The sequence below is a fragment of the Chiloscyllium plagiosum genome, unplaced genomic scaffold (genome assembly GCF_004010195.1).
Source record: "Chiloscyllium plagiosum isolate BGI_BamShark_2017 unplaced genomic scaffold, ASM401019v2 scaf_7250, whole genome shotgun sequence".
In the NCBI taxonomy this organism is placed as follows: Eukaryota; Metazoa; Chordata; class Chondrichthyes; order Orectolobiformes; family Hemiscylliidae; genus Chiloscyllium; species Chiloscyllium plagiosum.
The window spans coordinates 7,130-26,870 of NW_025212465.1; the positions used below are offsets into that span (position 1 = coordinate 7,130).

At 41.9% G+C, this 19,741-nt stretch overlaps 1 protein-coding gene across 1 annotated transcript; it reads right to left on the reverse strand.

The window, feature by feature from the left end:
* Positions 1-2,518: 2,518 nt before the first annotated feature.
* On the reverse strand, positions 2,519-6,846 carry LOC122547393 (E3 ubiquitin-protein transferase MAEA-like). The gene is made up of 2 exons (XM_043686019.1): positions 6,516-6,846; positions 2,519-2,725 (listed from the first exon to the last, which is right to left on the reverse strand). The coding sequence occupies exons 1-2, from the start codon at positions 6,582-6,584 to the stop codon at positions 2,534-2,536; spliced, it is 261 nt and encodes an 86-aa protein (XP_043541954.1). The 5' UTR covers positions 6,585-6,846; the 3' UTR covers positions 2,519-2,533.
* Between the last annotated feature and the right edge of the window lie 12,895 nt (positions 6,847-19,741).

A 19,741-nucleotide genomic window follows, 5' to 3' on the forward strand; every position in this document is an offset into this window, starting at 1 on the left:
TGAGTCATTCCCAGCTTTCTCCCACCCTCATTTCATTTTTAAAAAACGAGGCTACATCTGCCACCCTGCCTGGACTGTTCCAGAAATCTACAAAATTTTGGAAGATAACAACCAATGCATCCACTCTTTCCATGACCACCTCTTTTCGTATCCTGGGGTGCAAACTATCATCCTTCATTCTCATTAATTTCTTCAATACATGTTTCTAAACTAATATTAATACCCTTCAATCCCTTCTTCCAGAAGGCTTTGCTTTCCCACTATTTCTGGGAAATTATTTGTGTCTTCTTCTGTAAAGGTTTGTCAATGTTAACTTAAAATTTTCTGGGTTAAATGGAAGAAAGTCAAATTGAATTGAATAAAATTAAGGAAAAGAGTTATGAAGCCTGGTGATGATCTAATGATCAAAACGGATTTTCATGTTTTTGTATGTTTTACTAAAGCAATGTGCAAGCATTTATTTGAAATGCCATAAGCTCAGCAGCCATGAACTGAATATCAGAGTAACTCTGGAAAAGCTGAGGTACTCTGTTTTAAACAGAACATCAGATCTAGTAATATGGGTTCTTGTCAGTCAACAATACAATTGTCATAGATCTTGCTGTGTAATATTGTTTGGTCAAATGAATGATAAAGGTAGCAACAGCGTGAGCAAGCAAAAGTTGAGATCAAAGTGTGTTAAAAGCAAGAGATGCGCCTCATTCCAGGGGATACATAAGCAAGTCTTAGTGAGCAATTAATCAAACTAACCATGGTAGATCACATTTGTGACATTGGCCAAACTGATTTGCTAGAGACTAGAAAGTGTAAAATTTCAATGTACAGCTTGTCTGTATGCAAAAAGAATTTCAAGAAAGCTTCCTGCACCGCATACTAGATAGATCAGGAGGGGTTTGTCTGATCACCAGATTGAGGCTGGCATGGAGCAGACTGGCCACCTGTTCTGGTCTGATCTTTAGACAAGTCCACATAAATGGGTTCACTTCAGATTGTCAGCATTGTTTGCACAAGAGTTTTGTACTATTTCTTGCAGAGCACTTTGCTTTAATGAAGAACACTGGCTATGTTGTAATGTTATTGGTATCCAGAGTAAACCAGACTAACCAGGGAAAGTGGGAATAAAAGCTGCTTAATTACCCTATTTCCTTGATCTCCATTATCATTACTCTCATTTCATACATAAATAGCCCACATTTGTCTTCATTAACCTTTTTTTCTTTTTAAATACTTAAACTCTCAAGAGTCCACATTTATATTCCTTGGAAATATATTTTGTTCCTTTTTTATACTTTTTCATCAACCTCTTGTTTCCTCCTTTGCTGAATTCTAAACTGCTCAGAGTCCTCAGGCTTGCTGTTTGTTTTTCACAATTTTATATGACTCTTCTTTAGATCTGACTGTATTAATGAACCAGACATTGAGCCAATTAACATGCCTTTTATTGAAGTTACCATCACAGCTTTTTTTTAAAAAAGTCATTTGACTTTCTGTAAACAGCAAATGGCTTACAGCCCATAATCAACAATTGAACTCATTCTTTGATAAATCCTGTTTAACCTGAAAATTTCTGAACACTTGCAAATTTTCTAGCATTTTCAATTATCTATGGTTTACAAATATTGCTATGTAGTCCCAGAAAGTCTTTTTTTTTAAATTGCTTATTCATGGCTGATGGGGCAACATTCATTGACCTTCTCTGATTGCCCAAAGGGCAGTTAAGAGTCAACCATATTGCTGTCTGTCTGGAGTCAGTCGGCCAATCCCGCTAAGGATGAAAGATTTCCTCCTCAAGAATATTAGTGAACCTGTTTCTTTTAAAATATATATTTTTTAAAAAAAAAAGAATCGATTGATGGCCACAATTAGGCCAGCTTTATATCAACTATCTGATTTTTATTGATTTCAAATTTAATTACCTGCCATGATGGAATTTGAACCCACACACACCCTCACCACCTAGTTTGGGGTTGAGGATTACTAACCCAGTGACGTTACCACTGCCACCGCCTCACCCAAAGCCTTACAACTAACCCAATTTCCATCCAAGCCTAAGCTTGCTCGGAACATTTTCCTTCAATCTACGGGCTGTCAGCAGTTCAATTTCATGAACAAGAAACTCAGAATTCATCAAATTCAAGTTTTAACAGACCAGTGGCCAGAAGGTATTCTTCTTTCACCCTTATCTTCTCTGTGAGTTTGTTTTCGGATGAAAAAGGGACATCATTCTTATTTGGAACTACAGTGTAATTGTTAATCAGCATTACCACTTGATTTTTTTAGAAATGAGTTTTACTGAAGTTATTCTTCAGTTTATTTTTAAAAATCCTGTGCATGTCTCTTCATTATCAATAGAAATACCAAAATGGAACAACTGGCAATCTGATAATTGAATCAAACTGGTTCTACAAATGGGGTGACTTGAGAACTATAATGGGGCTTGGTTCGCAGCATATTCCTCTCATCCCAGTTGTAGCAAACCAAACAACATATTGTGATGTCAACAGCAGAAGCCTTTGTCACCAATATAAAATATTTATTGTACCTTTCTTTTTAAAGCGCTGAGTTTCTCAACAACACCATCCAGCAAAGTCACCACAGAGTCCACTGCTGGGCAGTTGCTCAATGTTTTCTCCAGTTCTGCAACTACCATGGTTACATGACTAGTTTCTCGGTCAATATTTTTCTGGGCTGCTCGGAATCGTTTATTCAAGGTTTCATAAGGTACCTACAGGTAAACATTACAAATATTGATTATTCTACAAGTATGAAATTCAGACAAACACTGGCAATAATCTGGTTTAATATTATCTTTGAGACAATAAGAAGAAAAATTGTTCCAGTCATCTTATACATATTATACCATGAACCCAGGGTATAATCCTTCTAATTACGACAGCAAGTTAACAATGAATATTTTTTAATAATCGTACCTTGAGTTAATATTGTTCTTGAACAGCGAGAGTTGATTCCCAAGATACACGATTTTCTAAAATTTCAACTCAATAGGTTGACTAAGTAGTACCTTAACATCATATTAATTGTACAGTCCTTGCATGTCATCGATCTGAAACATGGACTTGGCTTCTTCCAATGTATGCTATCAGAACTCCTGAGTATTTTCAGTACACAGGAACCCAAGAAATAGGAGGAGCCCATTGAAGTTACTCCGCCATTCAATAAGAACACAGCTAACCTGAAGCTTCAACTCCATTTTCCTACCTGTTCCTCATATTCATGACACTCAAGACCCAAATCTCTCTATCCCAACCTTAAGTATAGTCATTAATGGAGTAACCATTACCATTACATGGCAACTGTACCATTCAAGATTGGAGATGGCTACAGAGAGTGGTGAACTCAGCTTGGACAATCACAAAGGCCAACCTCCCATCTCTAGAATCCATCTAACAGGCCCGCTTGTTAAAGAAAGGCCGGCAGTATTCTCAAAAATCCATCCCAACCAAGCCATGTTTTTCCACAACCTCTACCACTGGGGAGAAGGTACAGAAGCCTGAACACACACACCAGCTGGTTTTGGAACAGTTTCTAACCTACTGTTGTTAGAATACTGAATGGACTCTTATCATTCGTCTGTACCTGTGTTTTCATTTTTGGCATTGTTTACCTATTATTTACTTATCAATACTACTTGCTTGCAAGACAAAGTTTTTCACTGTGCCTCGGTACACGTGACAATAAGTTCAATTCAACTCAACCACAACTACTGGGCTAGAAAACGCCAAATATTCACAATTAGGTACAGCATTTTCTCATCTCGGTCCCAAATTATCAGTTACAGTGCTCCCCGCTACCGTTTTAAATTTCCCAAACATGTAAAAACAAAGTCAGGGTCTATTCTATCAAGCCCCTTCAAAACTGTGCCCGTTTCACTAGATCATCTCTCATAGTTCCAAACTCCAGAGCATAAAACCCAATTTATTCAATCTCTCATCATTCGGACAATTCTCTCATCCCAGGGACAAGTTACATCAGGACTGCCCAAAGTGGGGATGAAGACCCCAAATGGGATCAGACCAAAATGTGTACCAATGGCCATCATAGAGACTTGATTGAATTATAACAACAATATCCTGCACTAGCAGACAAGTTTCCTTCCTCCCTGCACCTCGGTTATGACAATTTTTAGGCTTAAAAATGAGGTCAGTGGGAAATTGTTGACAATCACTGAGTTACATCCCAAAAACAAAACTAATAAATTTGGCAAACAGGATATCCTATTTTCAAACCACACTGACTTCCTCTAATCAAACTCCTTGAAGTGCATTGTTAAGATAACATTCTCTATTTCCATTTCAGATTTCCAGTATCTGTAACAGTTCTAACCGTTAGCCCAAATACTGAGTGCTCATTTCATCTGTGGTAAGCTGATTCTGTCTTCAATGTTACGAGTACATCAGTGAAGAAAGGAATTGACCAAGGATAAATGCTTGCAGAACTCCAGTAATAGCAATAAAAAGCAAATTCAATTATTAATATTCAATGAAACTATCAGAGCATGATACTTCACAAATCTTCAACTCATTACAACAGGAAATAGATTGTGAACTAATCTGGAGACAAAGTCATCCTTCCATAAATGCTCCCTGACCTGAGTATTTACAAAACTTGGTTTTCATTTGAAATTTCTAGAGTTTGGAATTTTGCTTTTGTTTCAATGGGTTAACAAAACTACTTACTGGCCACTAAAACAAAATTCTCAATTCTAAGATACTATCAAGCACTGTGACTCTCAAATGTAAAGTTAACAGAATTTTTCCCATTTTGTTCTAGATACATATTCACATAACAGAACAAACAGTTGTGCCAATTCTAATTTGACAATTAGCCTACTTTACCCTTATTTTCAATTTACGCTCAACGTTCCTTGAGTGCAGAGGAAAAAATATCATTCAATTTCTTGTAGGCTCGATTGTGAGTTTTCTATTAAAACTACACATGATCATCCAGGAAAAGATACATAAAATCATGCTACTCTCCTTCTCCACAAACTAGGCTCCCAGCTTTCTTCAACCTTCAGGAATAATAACAGCAAAACCTCATGGATGATTCTTCTTTTAAAATTAAATCAAGGCCATCTGTTCAGCTGTTTCAGTTACTTCCATCAGACAAGTCATACTGTCACCCTGCCTGCTCCATCACTATATTTATATCTGTCTCTCCTGTCGCCCCTCACTCTCTTTCAGAGCTCATCTCATTCACAAAACTCACTTCAGATTCCCTCAAACCAGCAGAGTGTTGCAGGAGTTCCTGAGGACCAGGCCCCAGTACAAAATTTTTCAGCCACTTGCTCCATCCATCTCCCTCCATCAAATCTAAACTTTGGGAATTTGCTGCCCACTGCATCATGCTCACTTCCATTCACAACCCAAGATAAAGCATTTCATGCTCCATGAAGCAAGACAATATTTAGATCTGGGCTTACAATGACAGGCAACATTCATACTACACAAGAACAAACCAAACCACGTAAACATGACATTCAACATGAACAAGGTGGCGGACAGGGTCACCACAGATCAGAATCTGGTTATATAAAAATGAGGCTTCAACAGCAGGTCAGAGGTTAGGAATTCTGTGACAGCAAGGTACTTCATGTCCTGACTACCCCAAAAGCCATCCACCGTGGGCAATTAGAGATGGACATAAATGCAGAGTGAAACAACACCCACATTTCATGAATAAATTTGAAAAAAAAACTATTTCAAACCTTTCTGTTGCCTCACCCCTCTCCAGTTTTATAATCCTAAATCAGCTTCCCTACAACAGCCTTAACCAACTCAACATCTGCACCCCGCTATTCTGGTCTTTCAACCATGCTTGATTTTAATTGCTCCAACAATAGCAACCAAACCAGCAACTGACATAGCTCGAATTCTGGAATTTCGACCTGTCTCACTTTAATTCCAATTTTAATACGTTGCCCTTCGACCAAGTGTTTCGTCATCTGACACATCCTTTTGGACCGTATCCTCAAATGTTGTTTGATTAATGTTCCTGGGAAGCTCTTGAGCCTCCTTATTGCATTAACGACGCTCAACAGCAGTGATTTGAAATATGAATGCCACCGACCAATGCAGCTCGTTAGCACCATTTACTTCATTCAGAGACCAAAATATGTACAAACAGGAGTTAATCTTAAGAAATACGTTGATGTCAGTAGAGCAGTATTCAAGTGCAGCGTTTCTTTATTCCAAACTCGAAACTAACAAAACAAAATAAAAACCTCAAATAGCTGATCTTAACCATTGACTGGCAAGATCAGCATCCACGGAAATATTGGGGTCTCTGGCGAACTTCTTCCCTAGGACTTGAAGATCGGAATCTGTACAGAGCAGCACGAAACATTGATAAGACAGAGCCATTCCTGATGAAGAGCTTATGCTCGAAACGTCGACTCTCCTGATCCTCGGATGCCGCCTGACCGGCTGTACTTTTCCAGTGTCACCCTTTTTGAGAATCATGAAAGGACTGACTTCACCAGTTGCGAGGCATACCTTTAAAGTCGGATATTCCTGGACCTTTAATGCCATCGAGAGTTGAGCAGCTGACTCCTGCACCGCCATCTTAACTCAACTATCAATACTGTGGTGCAACATGGGTAAAGGCCGCAACCAAACAAATGAAAAATAAAAACTTCAGAAAGTGACCGAACATTTCATTAAAAGGGAGGCAAAAAAAAAAGTCTGTCTTTCGGTCTGTTTATTTATTATATGTGATCACCCTGCCTCGTTTTCAGTGGTTGGAGGAAGGAGGAAACCCGGCAGCATTTAAATCTTCGGCGATGGAACGAACGCGATAACGGCAGCCCAGACCCCGCCCCTACCACTTAGGCCTCGCCCAACTGCCCCAGCCTCGGCCTCTGATCGTATCTCCGCCCAGAGCATGGCCCCGCCCCCTTCCTGCAGCTGGCCCTTTGCGTCAGTGCCCGCGCTGACCGTTACATTGAAAACAAGTACCAGGCGGGTCTCGCGAACCTTGATCCCCACTCTCTCCCAACCACCACTGCCCTCATCACTCCCCCACACTCTGCCCACCAACCAGTCGCCATTAATCCACACACTTTCCCTTCCAGTGGTACTCAACATTCCCCAATTTTCTCCCCACCAAGTTGCCCCTATTATTCCCCACACTATTCCCAACCAATTCTACTCTTCACCTTCCCTCATGCATTGCCCAGTTGCCCCATCATTCCCCAATTCTCCCCAAAGCCCTCATCATTCCTTCACTGACACCCCTCCCACCACCACTTCCCACATCATTTACTCACATGCTTCATCAATCACCCACTGTCCCTCAATCATTTCCCTATTCTCTCCTACTGCCTTCATCATTCCCCACTTTGTCCTTGTCTATTTCATTTCTTCCCCTCACTATCTCCCCATCATTTTCTCATTCTGTCCCTCCATTTCCAAACCTTTACTCCACTACTGCCCTCAGCCTTTTCCAACTGTCTCTCCCATTCTACCTCTTCCCCACCCATCAGTGTAGACTGCAGGATTCACTCTCTTCCCGTAAATCATCCCTTCTACCTAGAGCTACAAATATAGGCTGATACTCACCCACCAAAAAACCCTTCAGATTCTCACCTATTCAACTAGCCATGACCTGTTTGTAAAATACTCCCAATTCACTCAGATCTGGAGGCCAACCCCCCCGCCCCTTCCCTAAATGCTCTTCTGCCTCACAAACCTCCTCCCCAATCCCTTCTCAAGTGTCCTCCTCCAAAACCTTCAGCCTCCGCTCCCATCCTAATCCCTTCCCTCCTTCTCTAACACCCCTACCCAGTAACTAAAGATTATGTTTCGTGCATTCATGTATATGTCAGACAATCATTGTTCTTGGATTGCTAACTTGGTGGAGAAGTCTGTGTGTTTTGACAATCCCTTGATTGATGCCATCAGGAGTTCTGAATTTTGGTAGGATTACTCATGGGGGCAAGATCGGTGGGTTTCAGGGGAGATCCAGTCAAGTGAGAGCCAAAACTTGTAGAGCAGGTGAAAGAAGATGGCGTGTCTCACCTTGCCAAGGCAAAGTTGTCCCAATCATTGTGATTTGATACATTGTCAGAATCCAATCAAATCCCTTCAGGATCATGTGGAATTGACACTGCCCCAAAGTGTCCATGTTGAACACAGTCTCAAACATGCTTCTACTAGGATCCATTTGCCAAATTCTGTGAGTGTGAACAAAAACCAAAATTACTGGAGAAACTCAGCAGGTCTGGCAACACCTGTGGAGAGAAAACAGAGTTATTGTTTCAAGTCCTGTGATTTTTCTTCAGAACTAGACCTGGTGTCCCCAGTCAAGAATCTGCACATTGCTGACAGAATTACAAAACATTATTAGACACCAAATCTTCCATGTCCTTTTCCACAGTAAATAGTGATGCAAAATGCTCAGTTAGTATCTTCCCCATCTCCTGCGGCTCCTCACAAAGGACGCCCTTGCTGATCTTTGAGGGGCCCTATTCTCTCCCTAGTTACTCTTTTGTCCTTATTGTATTTGTACAATCCTTTGGATTCTCCTTAACTGTATTTGCCAAAGCTATCTCATGTCCCCTTTTTGCCCTCCTGATTTTTCTCAAGTCTACTCCTACTGTCTTCATACTCTTCTAAGGATTCACTCGATCTATCCTGTTCTTACCTGACATATGCTTACAAAGATGTTGCCAGGGTTGGAGGATTTGAGCTATAGGGAGAGGTTGACTAGGCTAGGGCTGTTTTCCCTGGACCGTTGGAGGCTGAGGGGTGACCTTATAGAAGTTTATAAAATCAAGAGAGGCATGGATAGGATCAGTAGACAAAGTCTTTTCCCTGGGGTGGGGGAGTCCAGAACTAGAGGGCATAGGTTTAGGGTGAGAGGTGAAAGATACAAAAGAAACCTAAGGGGCAACATTTTCACACAGAGGGTGGTATGTGTATAGAATGAGTTGCCAGAGGAAGTGGTAAAGGCTAGTACAATTGCAACATTTAAAAGGCATCTGGATAGGTATATGAAGAGGAAGGGTTTGGAGGGGTAGGGGCTGGGCGCTGGCAGATGGGGCTAGATTGAGTTGGGATATCTGGTCAGTATGGACGAGTTGAACAGATGAGTCTGTTTTCATGCTGTATGTCTCTATGACTCTATGACCAGTGTTGGGACAGAAATGCCTTTGTACAGCAACAAGGGTCACTGAACTGTACTCTTCAGAATACCCTCTTTTCACTGTCAATCAGGTTGGCTCCAGAAAAAGTGACCAAAAATAGGTTAATACACTTCCTCATGGCTGTGGTCAAACAATAAATTTTTTTCAATTTTGCAACTAAGGCCTTGAGAACACATAATTAACTGAAGAGTGACCAATCATCCAGAACAAAGCGGCTTTGGTGGAGGTTGGGGGTGGGTGGGGGCTTGTGCCGAACAAATCTGGTTCAATTTTTTTCAAGAGAGTTGAACAACTGCCATTGATGTAGTTTATGTGGATTTGAGGTTTACAAACTTATAAGGGGCATGGATAGGGTAAATAGGCAAAGTCTTTTCCCTGGGGTCAGGGAGTCCAGAACTAGAGGGCATAGGTTTAGGGTGAGAGGGGAAAGATATAAAAGAGACCTAAGACACACACAGGGTGGTATGTGTGTGGACTGAGCTGCCAGAGGAAGCGGTGGAAGCTGGCACAATTGCAACATTTAAGAGGCATTTGGATGGGTATGTCAATAAGAAGGGTTTGGAGGGATATGGGCCGGGTGCTGGCAGGTGGGACTAGATTGGTTTGGGATAACTGGTTGGCATGGACGGGTTGGACTGAAGGGTTTGTTTCCATGCTGTACATCTCTATGACTCTTTGACATGGTTCCACATGGGAGGCCCATTAAAGAAGATAAAAGCAAATGGGATTCAGGGTAACTTGGAGAGTTGAATCTAAAATTGGTTTAGTAGTAGGAGACAGAGAATAGTCGTAGAAGGCTGTTTGTGTGACGAGAGGAAAATGTCCAGCAGTGTACCACAGGGATTGGTGCTGAATCTCTTATTGGTTTTTTGTGCAGATGATAGTGTTGGACGGATGGTAAGTAAGTGTGCAGATGACACAAAGATAGCTGAGTGGTTGACAGTGATGAAGAAGATCTTAGGTTATAGGAAGATATAAACGGATTGGTAAGATGGGCAGATCAGTGGTTAAGAGAGGTTTGATGGGATGCAACACGAGACAATATTCCATGAATGGCAGGACACTGTAAAGGTCAGAGGAACGGAAGGATCTTACAGTATTTGTCCACAAATCCCTGAAAGTGACAGGGCAGGTTATTCGGGTAGTTAAGAAAGTACGAGTTGATGCATAGATTACAATAAAAGCAGGTAGGTTATGTTGGAGCTGTATAGGATTATGGTTAGCAACAGCTGGAGTATTATTTGCAGTTCTGATTTCTGCACTCTTGGAAGGGTGTGACTACACAAGGGGTCAGAGTAGAGTCACCTGGGTGTTGCCTGGGATGGAGCTAAAGTGAAGAGAAGCTGGGTTGTTTCTTTGAGTAGAGAAGGTTGAGAGGAGATCTAATATAGGTGCGTAAGGTTATGAATGGTTTGGACGGGGTGAATAGAAAGCAGCTGTTCACATTCTCCTTGAAGGGTCAATAACAATGGGAAAAAGTTTTATGGTGAAAGATAGGAGGTTTAGGGGGAATTTGATGCTCCTTTCACCCAGAAGGTAGTTGGGATCTGGAATGCTTTGCTTGGGTGGGTAAGAAACATAACAAATTTTTAAAAGTACTTGGATGAGCACTTGAATAGGGCAGCATGGTGCCTCAGTGGTTAGCACTGCTGCCTCACAGCACCAGGGACTGGAGTTCAATTCTCACCTCAGGCAACTGTCTGTGTGGAGTTTGCACATTCTCCCTGTGTCTGTGTGGGTTTCCTCCGGGTGCTCTGGTTTCCTCCCACAGTCCAAAGATGTGCAGGTTAAATGAACCGCAATGCTAGATTGCCCATACTGTTCAGGGATTTGTAGGTTAGGTGCATTAGTTAGGGGTAAATGTAAAGTAATGGGGTAGGGGAATGGATCTGGGTGGGTTACTCTTCAGAAGGTCAGTGTGGACGTGTTGGGCCAAATGGCCTGTTTCCACACTGTAGGGATTCCATGATCATTCAAGGCTATGGGTCTTGATTTGATTTTATTTGATTCATGTTTCTGACTTGTACCAAGAAACAGTGAAAGGTATTGTTTTCATTCTATCCAACAAATCATACCTCACATCAGTACATTAGGGTAATAGAACAGAATGCAGAATATAGTGTTACAGCTATCGAGAAGATATAGGGAAAGATCAACTCATATTTATGAGAGGTCCATTCATAAGTCTGACAACAGGAGGGAAGAAGCTGTTCATGAATCTGTTGGTACCTTTTTCAAACTTTTGTATCCTCTGCCCAATGGAAAAGAGTATAACCGGGTGGGAGGGGTCGTTACGTTGTCTGCTTTCCTGTGACAGCAGGAAGTATAGACGGAGTCAATGGAAGAAAGGCTGGTTTGTGTAATGAACTGGACTACATTCACAACTCTTTAATTTCTTGCAGTCTTGGGCAGAGCAGTCTCCATACCAAGCAGTGATACATCTGGATAGGATGCTTTCCATGGTGCATCTTTAAAAAAAAGTAGGCGTCTTTGTGGACATGCCAAATTTCCTTAGCCTTCCGAGAAAACAGCGGTATTGGTGTGCTTTCTTGACTGTAGCATCAACATGAATGTACCAGGACATGATATTTCATAATATTTACTTTTAGGAACTTGAAGCTCTTGACCATTTCCACCTCAATACACTGAAACGGACAGGAGTGTGCCAACTACACAGCTTCATGTTGTGTCAATTTCAGTGCATATGTGATGGGCTGAAGAGCCTCTTTTGAGCTGTATGATGCTAAGAACTGTGACTGCACCAAGTGAGCTATCAAAATTACAGATTGATTAGTGGGAGGACAATGGATCAAATTCCAGTGTCTTTTTTGAAACCAAGCAAAGTTCCCATAAAATTAATCACATTGATTGAATATGTGTCTGGATGCCCAGAAATCATTCCCCTGCCAGGCCCTGTTTCTTAGCTCTCAAATTGCCAGCATTCCAAAGCAGGAAAAGAAAAACCCGTGGAAAATCATGTTTCACAAACTTGATTGGGTTGTTGTAGTTCTGTTCGCTGAGCTGGGGATTTGTGTTGCAGACGTTTCGTCCCCTGTCTAGGTGACATCCTCAGTGCTTGGGAGCCTCCTGTGAAGCGCTTCTGTGATGTTTCCTCCAGCATTTATCATGGTTTGTCTCTGCCGCTTCCGGTTGTCAGTTCCAGCTGTCCGCTGCAGTGGCCGGTATATTGGGTCCATCAACAAACAAATCGACCTGGATCCAATATACCGGCCACTGCAGCGGACAGCTGGAACTGACAACCGGAAGCGGCAGAGACAAACCACTATAAATGCCGGAGGAAACATCACAGAAGCGCTTCACAGGAGGCTCCCAAGCACTGAGGATGTCACCTAGACAGGGGACGAAACATCTGCAACACAAATACCCAGCTCGGCGAACAGAACTACAACAACGAGCACCCAAGCTACAAATCTTCTCACAAACTTTGAACTTGATTGAGTTTTTTGAAGAAGTAACAAAGAGGATTGATGAGGGCAGAGCGGTAGATGTGATCTATTTGGACTTCAGTAAGACAAGGTTACTGATTAGCAAGGTTAGATCTCATGGAATACAGGGAGAACTAGCCATTTGGATACAGAACTGGCTCAAATGTAGAAGACAGAGGGTGGTGGTGGAAGGTTGTTTTTCAGACTGGAGGCCTGTGACCAGTGGAGTGCCAAAAGGATCAGTGCTGGGTTCGCTACTTTTTGTCATTTACATAAATAATTTGGACGCGAGCATAAGAGGTACAGTTAGTAAGTTTGCAGATGACACCAAAATTGGAGGTGTAGTGGACAGCGAAGAGGGTTACCTCAGATTACAACAGGATCTTTAATTGGTCAGAGTATTGAGTACAGGAGTTGGGAGGTCATGTTGCGGCTGTACAGGACATTGGTTCGGCCACTGTTAGAATATTGTGTGCAATTCTGGTCTCCTTCCTATCAGAAAGATGTTGTGAAACTTAAAGAGTTCAGAAAAGATTTACAAGGATGTTGCCAGGGTTGGAGGATTTGAGCTATAGGGAGAGGCTGGGGCTGTTTTCCCTGGAGCGTCGGAGGCTGAGGGTGACCTTATAGAGGTTTACAAAATTATGAGGGGCATGAATAGGGTAAAGAGGCAAAGTCTTTTCCATGGGGTCAGGGAGTCCAGAACTAGAGGGCATGGGTTTAGGGTGAGAGGGGAAAGATATAAAAGAGACGTAAGGGACAACTTTTTCACACAGAGGGTGGTACAGGTATGGAATGAGCTGCCAGAGGAAGTGGTGGAGGCTGGTACAATTGCAACATTTAAGAGGTATTTGGATGGGTATATGAAGAGGAGGGTTTGGAGGGATATGGGCCGGGTGCTGGCAGGTGGGACTAGATTGGGTTGGGATATCTGGTCGGCATGGACGGGTTGATCTGAAGGGTCTGTTTCCATGCTGTACATCTCGATGACTCTAAGCTCTCCTTGAAACAGACAACATTGACATTAATGAGAGACAGGGTCTTGCTAACAATTCCACAGAATGACACCAACTTGATGTCCATCAAACTGCATCCCATTTTGAATCAAAATCCAAAAGATGATTCAGAGCAATAGCAGAAAGGAAGTAAATCCAACACAATGGGTTCCATCATCTCATGGGATGTCCTGCCTATGTGACCAAAGGTTTGCCGGTTGAGAGTCAGCCTGTTCGGTCACATGAAGCCCCATGGCAGAAGCTTGTGATCCTGAGTTGTTGTCATCCTCAAATCGAGGCACAACTGATGATAATGTCTCATGTTAATAATTATTTATTCAGCATAAACATTAAATATCTTAAAAAGTGTGTGCTTTCCCGTACCATTTCAGCTCAGGCTTTTCTTGTTGAGATAGATTACTCCCGACGAATACAAAAATGCTCAATTTTGAATTTTGTCTTAATAAAATGCATTTGTGAATTAAAACACTGACAGAATTTCAGACCAGGGCCTGAGGCAACTGAAAGCATGGTCACCAATGGTGGAGCAACATAGAACATTATGGTGCAGCACAGGCCTTTGGCCCTCAATGTTCCGCCGACCTGTGGCATCAATCTGAAGCATATCTATCCTACACTATTCCATTTTCATCCATGTGTTTATCCAATGACCATTTAAATGCCCTGAAAGTTGGCGAGTCTACTACTGTTGCAGGCAGGGCGTTCCATGTCTCTACTACTCTATCCTATACCTATCACCTCATGCTAGCCATTGCCATCTCACTGTCCACTCTATCTAACCCTCTGATTATCTTATATGTCTCACTTAAGTCACCTGTCAACCTTCTTCTCTCTAACAAAAACAGCCTCAAGTGCCTCAGCCTTTCCTCATAAGACCTTCCCTCCATACCAGGCAGATCCTAGTAAATTGTCTTTGAACCCATTCCAAAGCTTCCACATCGTTCCTATAACGCAGTGAGCAGAACTGGATGCAATATCCCAAGTGCAGCCAGACCAGAGTTTTGTACAGTGCCAACATGACCTCGTGGCTCTGAAACTCAAACCATCCACCAATAAAAGCTAATGCACCGTATGCCTTCTTAACAACCCTATCTACCTGGGTGAAAGTGAGGATTGCAGATGCTGGAGATCAGAGCTGAAAATGTGTTGCTGGAAAAGCACAGCAGGTCAGGCAGCATCCAAGGAGCAGGAGAATTGACGATTCGGGCATGAGCCCTTCTTCAGTTCCTGAAGAAGGGCTCATGCCCGAAACATCGATTCTCCTGCTCCTTGGATGCTGCCTGACCTGCTGCACTTTTCCAGCAACACATTTTCAGCTCCTATCTACCTGGGTGGCAACTTTCAGGGATCAATGTACATGGACATAGAGATCTCTCTGCTCCTCTACACTACTAATAATCTTAGTATTAGCCGAGTATTCTTTATTCCTGTTACTCCTTCCAAAGCGAATCACCTCACACTTTTCCACACTCATGATTTTGAATTCCCAAGAGGCTAGAATTATACAATTGTCAACTTTCAACAGGATTGTTGAGTTGGATAAGATCACAAAGATAGGGAGAAGTAAAGGCCCTGAAAGATTTGGAAAAAACATGAGAATTTTAAAATCAGGGATTACTTAGAGTCATAGAGATATACAGCATGAAAACAGACCCTTAGGTCCAACTTGTCCATGCCTACCAGATATCCCAACCTAATACAGTCCCATTTGCCAGCACTTGGCCCAGTTCCCACTAAACCCTTCCTGTTCATATACCCATCCAGATGCCTTTTAAATGCTGTAATTGTGTCAGTCTCCACCACTTCCTCTGGCAGCTCATTCCATACACGCACCACGCTCTGTATGAAATAGTTACCCCTTAGGTCTCTTTTATATCTTTCCCCTCTCACCTTAAACCTATACACTCTAATTTTGGACTCCTCCACCCCAGGACTTTGTCTCTTTACCCTATCATGCTCCTCGTGGTTTTATAAACCTCTATAAGGCCATCCCTCAGCCTCTGACGTTCCAGGGAAAACAGCCCCAGCCTATTCAGCCTCTCCCTATAGGTTAAATCCTCCAACTCTGGCAAAATCCTTGTAAATCTTTTCTGAACCATTTCAAGTTTCGATAGGAAGGAGACCAGAATTGCACACAATATTCCAAAAGTGATCTAACCAATGTCCTGTACTGCTGCAACATGACCTCCCAACTCCTGTACTCAATTCTCTGACCAATAAAGGAAAGCATATCAAACGCCTTCTTCATTATCCTATCTACCTGTGACTCCACTTTCAGGGATCTATGAACCTGCACTCCAAGGTCTCCTTGTTCAGGTCTCCATCCGATCTTACCATTAAGTGTTTAAGTCCAGCTGTGATTTGCTTTTCCAAAATGCAGCACCTCACATTTATCTAAATTAAACTTCCTGGGAGCTGTTGGTGGTCAGCAAGCTCAGAAGTGATAAAGCTTTGAGACTTGCTGTGTATTATGACATGGGCATCAGGAAATTGGATGATCTTAAGTTTACATGGGGCAGAATATGGGAGACCATTCTCCTTGGAATAGTCAAATCTACAGGTGACGAAGACAGGGATCAAGATTTCAGTAGATAAGTAGAGACAGAGGCAAAGTTGAGCCATATTGCAGAAATGCATAAAAAGTGCCCTTGCAACTGGTAAGGTTATGAGGTTGAAAACTCATCTCCGGATCAAATGTCACACTAAGATTTTCATACTTGCAAGTGAGAGGGAAGAGGGACAGTTACTACAGAATGAGTTTTGAAGCATGCACTGAAGATGATGGGTTGAGTCTTTACAATTTAAATTGAAGGAAGTGTCTGTTATCCAGTATTGGCTGTCATATTGTTTCTTCTCAAAGTTTAAATACAGTGATAACACACACTTTTCTGTCTTGCAAAGTGTTCTTGGAAAGTCTGCTCTTATAAATATGTATTTCCAGTATATCTTAAGTATGACAGAGCTTCACCAGATACTTGTTGCAGTTGGAGGTGTGAGGGTGTAACCTTTGCTTGTTGTTCGAAGGGTTACGGATAAATATTGTCTAAAATAAAACAAAATTAAAGAAAAAACGCTGATCAATGAATAGGTTTGAGACCATCTGTTCTGTAACAAGCTGTTTGGTGTGGGATCAGCTAAAAAGTGGCTGCAGTTTAAAGGTGGAGAAAAATGCAGGTTTGTTGTAAATTCCGTGAACGCATTCAACTTTTGGGATTATTTTTCCACTCGGTCCCTTTAGAGATAAAACTGAACTTCTTATCATTCCTTAAAAATGTGTTGCTGGAAAAGCGCAGCAGGTCAGGCAGCATCAAAGGAACAGGAGAATCGACGTTTCAGGATAAGCCCTTCTTCAGGACTGAAGAAGGGCTTATGCCCGAAGATTCCTGAAGGAGGGCTTATGCCCGAAACGTCGATTCTCCTGTTCCTTTGCTGCTGCCTGACCTGCTGCGCTTTTCCAGCAACACATTTTTAAGCTCTGATTTCCAGCATCTGTAGTCCTCACTTTCTCCTTACCATTCCTTTTCGCTATTAACGTCAAGATTACAAAGCGTAAGAGATGTGCATATGGAATTGTAACAGTCGTGGTACCTTCAGAATCTAATCCACATGTTATGTTAGGTTCAAGTCGTCAGAAAACTGAGTTTCCAGTTAAAATACAAGTTAGTGTCGCTCTTGTTATTCATTGAAACTTAAAAAAAATCACTGCGTTGCGTGTCCCTGGATCGATCCAGACGTTTCGCATAATAAAAGCTCAAATCCATCTATTTCAGTTCTGTTTGGATGAAACGCGTTTTTAACTGGAAATGATTGTTCTATCCGCCACACCATGTTACCTTTAGGACATCTGTTAAAATGTATTTATTGATATTATGCTGGAAATTGTAGGTGTTCTGTAACAATTGTTTCACGTCGTTTATATTCAGTTGAAATTTCTGATTGCGTTGCGTGTCTTTTTTTAAAAGAAACGTGATTTGGGGGGGAATATACTCTGAGTTTGGAATGAATGCCAATGTAAAACAAAGATGTTTCTTCGCAGTTTGCGGAAAGGCAGAAATCATGTCCTTCGTTAATGAGTAAGTAAATCATACGTCGTTGTTCGATTGGTGCTGAAACGACCGAAATACCTGTTATGTCGCTGGATGTTTGGAAGGCATTGCGTGTTTCTATATCCAAGTGTAATTCGCGGTGAAAAAGAGCAAGCGGGTGGGGGGAGATTTGTTTGGGGCGGAGGTTATGGATAAATTGGTCGCTTCGTTTACAAAAAAAAGCACCCTGAACTTATCCATTTGTCGGTTGTTGCGGCACTAACAGTGAAAAGGTTTTCGGTTTCGGCATACATAAACGTGGAAGGTTTGTGCTTGTTCTTACTCATTCTACTGAAACCTTCTGTATGCTTTTCTGTAATTACACCAGGATTGGATTCGATCAAGCGTCGGGCTCTGTATATTTGTTTGATTATTTAGTGGTTTACTAAGACCTCTCCCCTACCCCAGCACCCCACCCCGCTTCCCCGTTAGTTCGTAGTGGGATGTGATGTTAAAAACCAATGAAACTGTGTCCTCTGTGTCCTCGCTGGGAAACACTGGCATTCAAAGCTCAGGCCACTTTCGCCATGTTTTTGTTTATTCAGATAGAATAAGGTTGAGGGGAGTGACCTGCTTAGCATCCATGTTCCCCCTCTCTTTCCTTTGTGCATGCCGCGTGACTTTAACTAAAACACATCGGAGAGTTTTATTCGACAGTGGCAAATGCTTGCATTGTGAAACTTGTTGATTTGGTGGTTGTGATGAACGATAAGCCCATCGTCGCGAGCAGTGCGTGAAGTATTTTGGATTCACTTGAAGCTTTGGATGTTTTTCGGGAGTTGCATGGAGTGTATGTTTAAACTCTTAACATCGGGGAATATGCAACAGAAAGATAATGACATGCTTATGGCAGGAGGAGATCTAGGTTAGTCCAACACAAGCTTATTTGTAATCTTTTCACGACAGCCCGACTGAAAGTAATTTATTTTTAGTACTTGTCAAAGTACAGCCCCAATTATTTATTTTTCTTTCCGTACAGATGTCACAGATGATATTTTCTCATTCTTGCTTTAGTCCTGGAAATTTTTAAAGAAATGGAAATTGTTCCAAAAATATCGTGTAGGGAGAAGCAGATATAATTTGAATTTAAAACTTCATATATATTGTTTCTGTCACAAGAGGTGCGTGGGCCCTGAAGTGTAACTGCTCGCTTCCTCTCTGCAAGCCGGGGTACGCATTCAATGTGCAAAGCGTTATTTGACATTCCGATGCACGTACAGTACCATTTTATCGGAAAACGACTGATATCTGAAGATAGACTGCTTACTTTGTCCTGAAACCTGTCCAAAGAAGATTTTGATGCCATTTCACGAATCTGATCAACCTGATTGAACAGTGGGATCGTCTTGCTTCTTTCTCACCTTTAAAGTTTGAGGATGTCATGTGCAACTAACTCACCAGGAGTGTCTTTCTGTTGTCCGTCCAAGGGAGATGGGTGTTGCTGTTTAGGCCAGTATTTATTGCCAAGCCTAATTGACCAGAGGGCAGTTAAGAGTCAATCATATTGCTGTGCATCTGCAGTCACACCAGGCAGATTTCTGTCTGGACAAGACATCAATGAACTAGATGGGGTTTCTCCCAACAATCAATGACAGCTTTATCATTAGATACTTTAAAACTGGAATTTTATTGAATCTGCCATGGTGGGATTTGAATCCAGGTACCACTACATGACCCGGGTCTCTGGATTAATAGTCTAGTATAATGTTACTAGGCCATCACCTCCCCATACTGTATTTCATATGGTCATGTGCAAGTAATTGACACAGCTTAATGATCCTCAACCAACAAATTAGATTTAAGGTCTACAGTCCTGCCACATCCAGTTATGAAAGGTGCTGGATTATCAAACAACTTAATGAAGGAGGAGGCTCCATAAATATCTCATCCTCAATAATGGAAGAGCCCAGCTCATCAGCCAGAAGTGCCAAATTCCTGATTTCTGATGAAGGGCTTTTGCCCAGAAACATTGATTTTCCTGCTCCTTGATTGCTGCCTGACCTGCTGTGCCTTTTCAGCACCACTCTA